This window comes from Rutidosis leptorrhynchoides, chromosome 4 (genome assembly GCF_046630445.1).
Source record: "Rutidosis leptorrhynchoides isolate AG116_Rl617_1_P2 chromosome 4, CSIRO_AGI_Rlap_v1, whole genome shotgun sequence".
Taxonomy (NCBI): domain Eukaryota; kingdom Viridiplantae; phylum Streptophyta; class Magnoliopsida; order Asterales; family Asteraceae; genus Rutidosis; species Rutidosis leptorrhynchoides.
The window spans coordinates 563439679-563452579 of NC_092336.1; the positions used below are offsets into that span (position 1 = coordinate 563439679).

General features: G+C 28.7%; 1 protein-coding gene across 1 annotated transcript in view; it reads right to left on the reverse strand.

Annotated features, from left to right (window-relative positions):
* Positions 1–6865: 6865 nt before the first annotated feature.
* LOC139842745 (transcription factor bHLH84-like) overlaps positions 6866–12901 on the reverse strand; it is a 37623-nt gene continuing 31587 nt past the window's right edge. Inside the window, exons 4-5 of the mRNA XM_071832853.1 lie at positions 7118–7183; positions 6866–6958 (exon numbers count right to left, since the gene is read on the reverse strand). Coding sequence (XP_071688954.1) covers positions 6866–6958; positions 7118–7183 — 159 coding nt within the window. The remainder of the gene's footprint in view (positions 6959–7117; positions 7184–12901) is intronic.

A 12901-nucleotide genomic window follows, 5' to 3' on the forward strand; every position in this document is an offset into this window, starting at 1 on the left:
TGTCATTTATATTTATGCTTAAGTTTTAAAATGGACAAACCGGTCATTAAACGGTAAACCCCCTTTTATATATTATTAATATAATATATTTTGTACAGATATAATTGTTTAAAAATATAGTGTAAAATAAGTCGTCTCCCTGTGGAACGAACCAGACTTACTAAAAACTATACTACTCTACGATTAGGTACACTGCCTATAGTGTTGTAGCAAGGTTTAGGTATTTCCCATTTGTAAATAAATAATTAAAACTTGTGTAATTTTTTAATAGTATTTCGCAATAAAAATAATAGTATTTTCGTATACACCTCGCACGACATCAATATGTTTGATCAATATCTGTCTAACAATTTAGGTCAAGTCGTAGTGTATCACAATCCTAATGCTCGAGACTAAATATGCAAAAGTCAACAAAAGTCATATTGACCAAAATGTCTTCCAAAATTTATACATGATTATTATATAGTTTAAATATAGTCGTTTTACATATTTAAATATTTTTAACAGATTTTATTAAAGTAAATAATATAGTTCTTTTATTAATAAATAAAATTTTATATTAAAATTTATATAATAAAAATATACTTTTATATATCTTAAGTAATAAAATTTATAAAGTTCATTTAATATCATAAAAATAATATGAGGGGTATTATTAATGTAATTATATTATACGTAGTAAAATATCTTTGTATCACATATTTATTTGATAAAATAATATTGATAATAATAATAATAATAAGTAAAAGTTGTATTATTTTGTAATAATTATTATTATTCTACTAATAAAAATAACAATAATTATATTTTCTAAAAATGATAAAATGATAATTTTTATTAATAATAGTACTAAAATGATAATAATAATGATGTTTCATATTAACAATGATATATTATTAAAAATAATAATTTTAGTAAAAATGATAGTTTTAATATTAATAATACTTTTAATAATAATAATAGTAAAATAATAAAAACGATATTTTTCATTTAAATCAATATTTTACAATATCTTAATTTCATCATGATACTCATACTCATTATTTCCTAATTGCTTCGTTTAATAGCTTTTAGTTGTCTTTTATATCGCGTTCATATTAATAATAATAATAGTAATCATAATAATTAGATGTTACTAATATTAGTTTTAATTATAATAATACTAATAATAATAATATTAATGATAATACTAATAACTATTTGAATGATAATAATAATAATAATAATAATAATCTTAACGATAATAACGATAATAAAAATAACAATAATATCTTTTATTAGTAACGACAATGATAATAATAATAATAATAATAATAATAATAATAATAATAATAATAATAATAATAATAAGATTATAACGACGATAGTAATAATCATTTTTACAAAAATTCAATTGACTATAACTTCTAAACCGTTCATCGAAACCATTCGATATCTAAATGAAAAGTTCTCAATTTTTCGCTAACTTTCCAACGACATGCATATCATATACCTTATTTTAATAGCATATGTATTTAATTCAAGATTCGACATAACCTATCTAACGACAATAACGAACGTATAAGCATGCATAATCCTATATACTCGAGCACTAGTCAGGGATACACTAATAATATATAAAAGTTAAGTTATGAGGGCTCACGTATCAATATTGAGATTCAATATTGCAGGAAAAGTACGTAGATGCAATGGGGATGATAAACACTAGTTTGACTCACGAGCAATACTCCCGAACCATACCCATAACCTCCATAGCTATAACCCATAATTTCCTTAGCTCTATCCCGCTCGAAAAACAATTTCGAAATCACTCGGATAGCACTCCGTCGTAATATTTTATGTATACTAATAATATCCTGAAATAATACGGAGTAAATATATATATATATATATATATATATATATATATATATATATATATATATATATATATATATATATATATATATATATATATATATATATATATATATATATATATATATATATATATATATAATCGATTGAGAGAGTTTAGAGAAAAATATTTTCAAGTTTCTATTAAATAATGAAACCTATTGAATTCTATTTATAATAGATTTTTGAATTATTAAAGTAAATTATTAAAGTATGAATTATTAAAGTGAATTATTAAAGTATGAATTATTAAAGTGAATTATTAAAGTATGAATTATTAAAGTGAATTATTAAAGTATGAATTATTAAAGTGAATTATTAAAGTATGAATTATTAAAGTGAATTAGTAAAGTTAAAGTAAGTAAAAATAAAGTAAAGGTAAAGTTTAAGTATAGTAAAAGTATAAAACTATGTACGTATAATAAGCGTATAAATATATATAATATTAATTTAAATCGTTATATATATTTAATAAAATAAAATATAAATATTGTTATTTTTATCATACTGGTTAAGTAATGAGTTGTCAAAAGTGGTTCTTGATATTTATAAAAGTTATATACGTTTTAATAATAAAGTTCTTTTTTAAACTGAAAACATTTTTGTACGTTTGAAACTAAATCAAATAAATATGATAATTTTGTTTTCCAAAACTAAATATATTTAAGAATCATTTTGTTTAAAGGTTAAAATAATGGAAATCGTTATATCATAAAACGTTTTAGAAAAGTAGAATCATATATATTCATAATAGGTTTAAAGTTTTTAAATTACAGTCTGTTGGTGAAGCATGGGATAAAGTCCAAAGGTTAAATAAACGTATGAAATCATCTTAATGAAAAATGTCGAGTTACTTAACTTGTTGATATCCAACATCTAAGTTATTTACACTCCACATTCTTACTTATAAATCACTTTACCATTTTCCGAATATTGTCAAAAAGAATAGATTTCTTAAATCACAGTGGACCTCATAACATGGACCCGTAATCATATCACAATGTATCTGATAAATCAATCATTTGATATTATCTTCTAATTCCATCGATAAACATATTGAAACAAATACGTTCGTGTAAAGTATTATACGTTTAATACTTTATTAATATTCTCAAGTTATAATATATACACATATATATATATATATATATATATATATATATATATATATATATATATATATATATATATATATATATATATATATATATATATATATATATATATATATATATACATATCTATTTATATATAACGATTCGTGAATCGTCGGAATTTGGTCGAGGTTATAATGAATGTATGAACACAGTTTAAAATTCTTGAGATTTAACTTAACAAACTTTGCTTATCGTGTCGGAATAATATAAAGATAAAGTTTAAATTTGGTTGGAAATTTCCGGGTTGTCACACATGATGGTTTTGTACGGGGCGTCACATGGAGTGATGCAGTTGAGTTAACCGAATTCTAAGGATAACGATTTCCTATTATACCCTTTTCTCGTTTTCATCAGTTTAAATTTTATTTATTGTTTTTAAATATTAATTTAAATAATGATTGGCTGGAAAGTGTTCTTACCAAACTTTAAAATGAGAATGTTCTCATTTGAACGCTCCTCTCTCTCTCTCTCTCTCTCTCTCTCTCTCTATATATATATATATATATATATATATATATATATATATATATATATATATATATATATATATATATATATATATATATATTTATATAGATAGAGGATCCATTGAGAACTTTTTTAGTGTGTGAACTCTAAAAACTCCAAAATACACCCAAATACACTAAAATTCGAGCAAAAAAGGGGAATTCGAACAAAAAAAAAGGGAAAGTCGAGCAAAAATTAGAAACAAGGACGAACAAAAAAATCATAGTCGAGCAAAAAAAAAAATTTTTTTTTTTTTTGCTTTTCTAATACCAAAATGTAGAACACAAATTGTTCGAATATCGAATTTTTTGTTCGAATATCAACGTGTTCTACATTTTTTTGTTCGACTATCAAAATGTAGAACACAAATTGTTCGCCCGCCTTTTTTTGTTCGAATATCACGTTTTTTGTTCGAATAACACATTTTTTGTTCGCCCGTGTCCCATTTTTGCTCGAATTTCATCTTTTTTGCACGAATTTCAGTGTATTTTACTTTTACTTTTGAGTAACGGGGTTTTCTAGTAAATTATATACATGAAATAAGGAGATACAATAAATAAACTAAGGAGTTATACAATGATAAGTTTACGGACTATACTTAACAGAATTATTTAAACATAAATTTATGAATGACTCTTCATGAAATCATATAAATATTACTTTACCTAACAGACTTGGTAAACGTTTGAGTAAAGTTGTCTTCAGGCAAGTCATATGATTGATGATTTGATAGTCATATGATTTATGATGATTTGATAGTCATATGATTTAATTTAACTCAACATCAAACCACGATCAAATAACAGGCTTGACGATTATGACATTGTGGGTGTCTTTTTTAATAATAATAAAAAAAAATACTAACTATTAACTATTAGAATCTAATATTTATTTATTAGTCTAATCATGGATTAATATTTATTTTATAAATAATCAAATAATAAATGACATATAAGTTGGACATTTTTAAAATGTCTCCGGGAAGAAGGTGACCATATATGGATGTACTTGGACGGGTTTGTGGGTGATATCATCAAATGTAGAGTCGTAATATATGGGGTAGGGTAGTGGTATATTGTACGTGTTGAGCAACAAACTAAATCTAGGTGGGATAATTGACATGTTTTACGTATGGTCAACTTCACTTCTTTTCAACTTCTTTTTGTACACTTAAAAAAATGAGTTTTTGATAGGTTTAATCGGGCTTTTTTTTTTTTTTTTTTTTTTTATTATTATTATTATTATTTCTTTTGGGTATATAACGACTGTCTTAAACGTACTACCCTTCTAGTTAACGCTACTATAGATAAGTTGTTAACATTTAATAAAGCGGCTAACATTATATGTATGTTCATATAAGCAATTACTCGAACAAAGTAACTTTTCATATATAATTCATAAATTGGTGATTAATACATTTTCAATGTAATTTATGTAATGTTTCTAATTATGTTTAGTAATCTTAAACAATGTGTTGAGAGTAATAATTTGTCAAATTGTGTTAAATAACTAATGATTTAAGATATATGAACTTTGTTAATACACATTGGATGGTCTTTAACCAAATGATTTCGTGTCCTCTTTAGGTTATAGTCGTGATGCGATTGTACATGTATAGTATTGTCGAGTTTTTCCTTTTCCTATCTCATGGTTTTAAGCCATGCCAGTTTTGTAAAATTGTATATATCTAATAAAAGTTTGATCTTTCAAAAAAAAAAAAAAAAAAATCAATAATATTACATTTTAGAGAAGCAAGAGAAAATGACGAAAATGGTTATGGAATAATCCAGTTAGATCGTGCCTTCTTTAGATAGTTTGAACACTTAAAACATTATGTACGTATGTTTAGATTTTGAATGGTCTTTGAAACCTTCAATTAAATCCAACCTCAGATGGTTCGTTAATTTTCCCAAACAAAAATCTTTTGGCTCATGGTTCATTGATGAATGATCAATGAAACTTAATAACTTAAAGTACATTTATCAATTTTCAAGCAACTAAGTTGGAAAAGACGAAGTTGAAATCTTATATTTGGTAGTAAATTAAAAGTGGCATTGAACCAAATATTTTGTATACAAAAGTATTAGGAAGGTGGCCAATGGTTTTAACATTTTAGATAATGAGCTTATATCCTAATCTTTCATGTGTACTTATGTGCTATGATGAAAATATATAGATCATGATATTTTGTCCTTTACATAATTGATTAGTTATCAATGTGTTGAAACTATTATACGGAGTAGTAAATAGAAATTGATTATATTAACTTAATAATTTAGTACTTCTAGTCTTCCTCCAATAATCGTGTTTAATTAGTATAACCATTATTAGAGTTCTAGAGGAAGTACCAATATCTAAAATCATTGAGTTGATCATGTTTTTAAAGAACCGGCAAATCAACTTTTTTACTCATCATATTATCAATTAATATTATCATTATCAATTATTATCATTATCAATAATACTAAATGTGATGAGCATTTCACACAGTTAAAGCTGTAAATTCCCTCAATTTTAGAGTATTTTGGTAAATCAATTTTTTTTATTTCATTTTTTCTCCTTCATTTTTTTTAACGTTTAGTTAATCAAACCTCTAAGCACCGTTAATCTTATTTTTGCATGTTAAATTAACCTAAAGTTAGTAAAAAAAACCACTCTGCAATGAAGTTATTTTTTTATAACTTTCTTTTAAGATTTTCTTTTTTCCTTTCTTTTTAATTCTTTATTTTTACCATTTAATTGCCCGACCGTTAACCCCTTTTTTTTTTCCTAAACATTCAATTAATTAATCGACCGTGAAACGACAAACCAACCCCGCATCGAAACGCATGTTTTTTATCCTCATTGATGATCATTGATCAAATATTAAACAAATATCTTATGTATTAATATAATGCATTTTTACAATGTTTAATGACCCCTCTTGTGATTAGCTAAACTGTAAATGGGTTTTTTCTGGCTCAAGACTGGACATGGTTGTGTAAATGGGTGGTTTTCATTAACATTTTGAAGGTAGCAGTAACGATACAATGTCTCATGGAATATTTACATGAGTGTATAATCCTTTCGGCCGTAAAAAAATATATAAAAAAAATTCTCACTGTTTATGCTTGAGTTACAAGCATAGAAACATCTTTTGTTAATTCATTCTATATCTTTCTAGACTAATAAAAAATATAAACAATCTTTTTACATAATACATTACATCTCCATATTGTATAGATCATAGGGCTTTGTAATTATCCATTATATGAATGAAAGTTTTTACTTGCTTTTCAAAAAAAAAAAAAAAATTCAAATGTTCATCATCTTGGTGATGGAGTCATTAAGTCAAGCCCGATATCCATTCCGTTGTACGCAATTGGAGCATACATGCACATATCATCAGAGCTCAATAACTGCAATTATCATAAGCGTACAATTCAGACATCAATAATTTGAACTATTGACTGAATCAAAGTTACCACATTTCAATATAACCTATGGTAATAAGTTACCACATCAGCTTTATTGAAATTAGTCCATTAAATATAAGCACTTTTTGTTTAATTTGTCACCTTGATTTGGAGCTGCAAAAATTTCACATACTGAACAGCCTCTTCAAGCATTGTGCTTATATCAACCTTTATTTGTTTTAGACAGAAATATCATAAGTTAGTTATTGTTATATATATATATATATATATATATATATATATATATATATATATATATATATATATATATATATATATATATATATATGGGTAGGATCAATGGGGAAGTAACCAATCGGGGAGAAGCGGGGGGAAGCAAATTTTTTTTTTTTTCGTTTTTTTTTTTGAAATTTTTTTTCCGGCATCAAGATCACACAAAAATATGAACATTTAGAAGAGACACTTCGTGATGAATGTTATTATTTAGGCGGGAAAACGATCGATAAAAATAACACTCAACATAATATTGTTCGTGAAGAATATGAACGTTTTTTTTTTCATGTTTTGTGAAGTAAATTTAGCCCGATTTAGAGTTTAGGGTTTAGGGTTTGGGTTTATTCCATAAACCCAAAACACCAAACCCTAAACCCTAACACTACTAGAAAATCTGGAATTAGCTACGGATTTGCGACGGCCTATAGTTCCGTCCCTAAATACCGACGAATTTCCGACGACTTTCCAACGAACTTATAAAAAATAAAATTAACACACATTTACGACGGTTTAGCGACGGATTAACTACGGTAACTCATCCGTCGGTAATCCGTCCCTAATTATAACTTTTGCGATAGATTACCGACGGATTATCTACGTCCAGAAATCCGTCCATAATCCGTCCCTAAATATAATGTTTTGCGACGGATTTACGACGACCATGCATTTTAGTCCAACTCGTAATTTCAAAATATATATATATTTAACTATAGTGTCGTCCCTAAACCGTCGGTAAATGAAAAAACTAGGGACAAATTTATGACGCCTTTTTTTAAAATTGAGATTTTTTCGAGTTTCGAAGCACACATGAACACATATAATGAACACATCAATATATTAAACATTTTTCGGATGTATACCTTCAAAATAATGTTTGTACATATAAGTTTCAAAGTCGATGTTTGTGAATATATGCATACACGTACATGTGTTTACATTTATACATCTTTTAGTATTTTTAAAATGTTTGTTAACTAATATATATGCTTTTAGAAATTATTATCTATGCGTTTTCGTCTAAATCGTAATTTTAAAAAATATATAAAGTTATGGTCGTCCCTAATCCGTCGATAAATCAGAGTATTTGTGATGACCCGGAAAATTTTGACTTATTTAAACCAATTCTCTATATGATTTAATATTTTCGACATGATAAGCAATGAATTTTGACAAGTTTTAAAACTTTTAAAAATGATTTTTTTATATATAACGGTTGACCACCCTGTTTGTCCAACGATTCACGAATGTCATAACATGTATTATATACATATTTTAATAAGTATAAGAGTTTTCGATATATACGGAATCATGCGAATAATATTTATATACGAAATGATTAAAAATTTACCATTAAACGATGCTATTTCAAATTAAAAAATTTTACGTATTAAGTCATTTTATTTTTATGATATAATTTTTGTAATTTTTTTTAAGAAACGAAGTTAAATTAATAATGTACAATTTGTAAAGCACAACGTACAACGTGTAGCTTAAATAGTTGAATTTAAATTAATTCATTTACTATTCACATGAAAACGACATGATAGAAATTATTAATTATAAGTTACATAGAATACCCCTGAAGTATTTAATAAATACGACTTTTTAAAATTTTAATATTCGATTTACGTAATATTTAATATGTCGACGAGGTAACAAACAAATTCATGTGGGCTGGAAAAAGGAGCCATGCGATCGCATGGCCTCCCCTCACAATAACCATGCGATCGCATGGGATAAAAATCCTGGCCACATCTATATATTTCGACAGTCTTGGCTCGAGGGAAACACACACATAAAATTTATATTACTCCCTCTGTTATTTTATTATCATATTATTATTATTATTATTATTATTATTATTATTATTATTATTATTATTATTATTATTATTATTATTATTATTAGTATTAAAGATTAATATTATTGTTAATCTTATTATCATTATTAGTATTATTACCATTTATACATAAAATACTACGACGAGGTTATGAGCATGTCACTTTCAAAATGGTTTTCAAGCGGGATAGAGCTAAGGAAATTATGGGTTATTGCCAAGGAGATTATGGGTAATGTTCGGGGGTATATTTGTAAATCAAACCTAGTGTTTATCATCTCCGTTACATCTACGTACTTTCCTACAATATTGAATCTCAATACTGATACGTTGAGATCTACGATTATTTGGTAATCCGAGTTTTGGTCACATTTTGGTGAACAACTTTATATGCTGCTAAGGTGAGTTTCATAAGATCCCTTTTACTCTCTAAATTTTTGGGCTGAGAATACATGCAAATGCTTTATTAACCGATATACAATATTTATATGTGTGAGTTTCATTGATCCCTTTTTAATTGCTTTTGCAATATATATTTTTGGGCTGAGAATACATGCACTTTATTTTAAACGCAATGGATACAAGTACATACTAAATTCTACACTGAGTTTGAACCGAAAATCCCTTAGCTTTGGTAACTGTTAACTGCCAGTTATAAGAACTGGTGGGCGCGAGTAGTAGTATATGGATCCATAGGGCTTGATATCCCCGTCCGAGCTAGAGCACTAGCCTTTTAACGGACGTATGCTATTTGAGAAGCGTACACGTTGGTTTGCGTGTATTATTAAGATGATTATACAAAGGGTACAAATTATATATACGTTAAGTTTAGTTACCAGGGTGCTCAATTTTGTAGAATATTTTGATAAACGTTTCTGGATTGAACAACTGAAATCTTGTGATCCACCTTTATATACAGATTATGCGCAACATTAAAACTATGAACTCACCAACCTTTGTGTTGACACTTGTTAGCATGTTTATTCTCAGGTTTCCTAGAAGTCTTCCGCTGTTTGCTTAGATGTTAAACAAGCTATGTGCATGGAGTCTTACATGACATATTTTTCAAGGAGACGTTGCATTCACCAAATCATCATCATGTATCTTATTTTGACTGCATTGTCAACGAAAATACTGTTGTAAACTATTATTTATGGTGATTGTCTATATGTAGAAATCATCAGATGTCGAAAACCTTTGATTTAAATATTCATTTAAGGTGTGCCTTTTCAAAAGAATGCAATGTTTACAAAACGTATCATATAGAGGTCAAATAACTCGCAATGAAATCAATGAATGACGTGTTCGTCCATATAAATTTGGAGCGATCGTCACAGTATTAGGGACGGATTTGGGACGACAGTTTTTTATAATTGTATTTTATCGAGTTTACGAGCACAAATTAACACGTATAAGTACCAAAATGTCTTAGAATACACTTATACTATTAAATATAATATATATACATCAATATATTATATGTTTGTCGGATGTATACATTCGATCTAGTGTTTTTATATATAAGCTTCGTAATCTGTAAGACCCGAATAATTGTAGTGTACATGTGTGTATATAAGTTACTCAAGTTTTGGGGTTTTGGTTGCACATAATTAAAAAGAGAAAAGATGCTGAACTGGGAGGTCGCGCGCCGCGCGGCTAGGTGGCGTGCCGCGCCATCTGTCTGCGACAGATTCTCCTCTTCTTTTAAAATAGATATTTTGAGGGCATTTTGGTCAAAACACATTGGAGCCCGAATTTAATACCTTGGATCAGTTTTGGAGCTTCATTCACTCCATTCCCAACAACCTTATCTTCTCCAATTAAACTCTAGAGAGATAGTGCAATCCTTGAGAGAGAAAGCTCCATTAAAGGGTGAAAGAGGTTGAATCGGGTCTTGGTGCATGTTATAAAGTCGTTCATCTAGTCGATAGCTACGTGGTGATTGTGTTGGTAAGTTATAAAACCCGATTTCTTACTTTAATTGCTTTAAGGGTTAGGGTTTGGGCTAGTGATGAACCAAAGACCCATTTTGTTAGTATTTTGGGGATTTTGGGTGAATATGGGTTATGAAGGCTCATTGATGACTAACCTAGAATTTGAATGTGTTAATTGGACTTTTGAGTCTTAAATTTGGTTAGTTAGTTGCTAGAACACTTTAATAATATGTAAATGGGTGTTATTGGGTATGGATGACCCAAATGGGTGTGTTGACCTTGAAATGGGTCAAATGAGTCCTTTAATGACCTAAGTGGCCTAGCAAGTATGAAAACGAGTTAGCCTTGTGACCTAAATGTGTTTTAAACCCATCTTGACGAATGATTAGGGTTTTGGTGTGTGTTGACCCAAATTAGGGTTAAGGGTGCAAATGGGTTGAAATTGCACCTTGGGTCAAAATGGCTTAGAATGGTGAAAGGGTTTGGTTGACCGACTTGAGTTTGCGTTTAATGAGGTGTATAATATGATAGGTACGTTACTTTGAGGTCTTGCAAGCTCGGGTATCTTTTCACAAGACTTTGAGGTGAGTGGAATAATTATATGCGTATGTATATAATGTATCTATTTGTTGTAGCGTGAAATGTGTAGTGTCGAGGTGCTAAGACACCATGTTTCACGTGAAGAGTGTAGCATCGAGGTGTTAAGATGCCACTCGGGTGTAGCATCGAGGTGTTAAGATGCCACCTAGGAGTGTAGTGTCGAGGTGTTAAGACACCACTCCGTAAATTAATGAGTGATGCATCGAGGTGTTAAGATGCCACTCGGGGTGATGTGCCGAGGTGTTAAGGTGCCACCCTAGGGGTTAGTGGTGCGAGGTGTTAAGTGCCCTAACGGATGTTGTGAACACCGATGGCGTTTTCGCGAGCGTCGTTCTCTTGTACTATTGGTTAACCATGGTTATTTGTGTTGTAAGCATATTATATTATTCGAGTTATATTCATATGCGGTTGTTATGCTAGCTTGTGGTATTGGAGATTTATAGCTTGCTATTGTGATGATAAGCTAAATGTGTATGCTAGCTTATTTGCGGTTTGGTGTGTAAGTGTATGCAAGTAGGTATAATTATATATGTATTCGTATAATTATTGCATTCACTAAGCTTTGCTTACCCTCTCGTTGTTTACTATTTTTATAGGTTCGGTTATGGACAAGGGTAAGGGCATTATCATGGAATAGAGATTCCCGCTTTGTTGATTAGGGGACGCTTTTTGGAAGTTTAGTTCTTGGAGTTTGACCGAGACTTGGGTAGTTTAATCCCAAACGCCATGCTCGTAGTGTAGTTTGGTACTTAAACTTTTTGGCGGTCGAAACTCATATTTTGTATTAAACTCGTAAAACGGTCGAAGTGGGCCCCGCTTTGTAAAACTTATTTTACGTTTGAATTGTGTTAGTTTTACATATTTGAATGTGTGGTTAAAAGCGTGTCGTCTAAAAATGTCGGGAACTAGTCGATCTTTTTCGCATTTTGAGACTTTCCGGACAGATCCGAATGGCACGCCGCGCGGTCATCCTGGCGCGCCGCGCCAGTTCACTGTGCAGCAAATTTTTTTTTATTTTGTATTTTTCACGTGGTTTGCTCGCGGGTTGGTTTGGGTTGTTACATAATCGTTGTTAGTGAATATATGCATACCCATACGTGTGTTTACATTTATACACTACTTAGTATTTTTAGAATGTATGTTAATTAATATAGATGTATTTAGGAATGAGTGTCTATGCGTTTTCGTCTAAATCGTAATTTAAAAAATATATGAATATATTTTCGTCCCTAATCCGTCGGTAAATCGGAGTATTAGTGACGGATGTTTTTTAAAATTAAG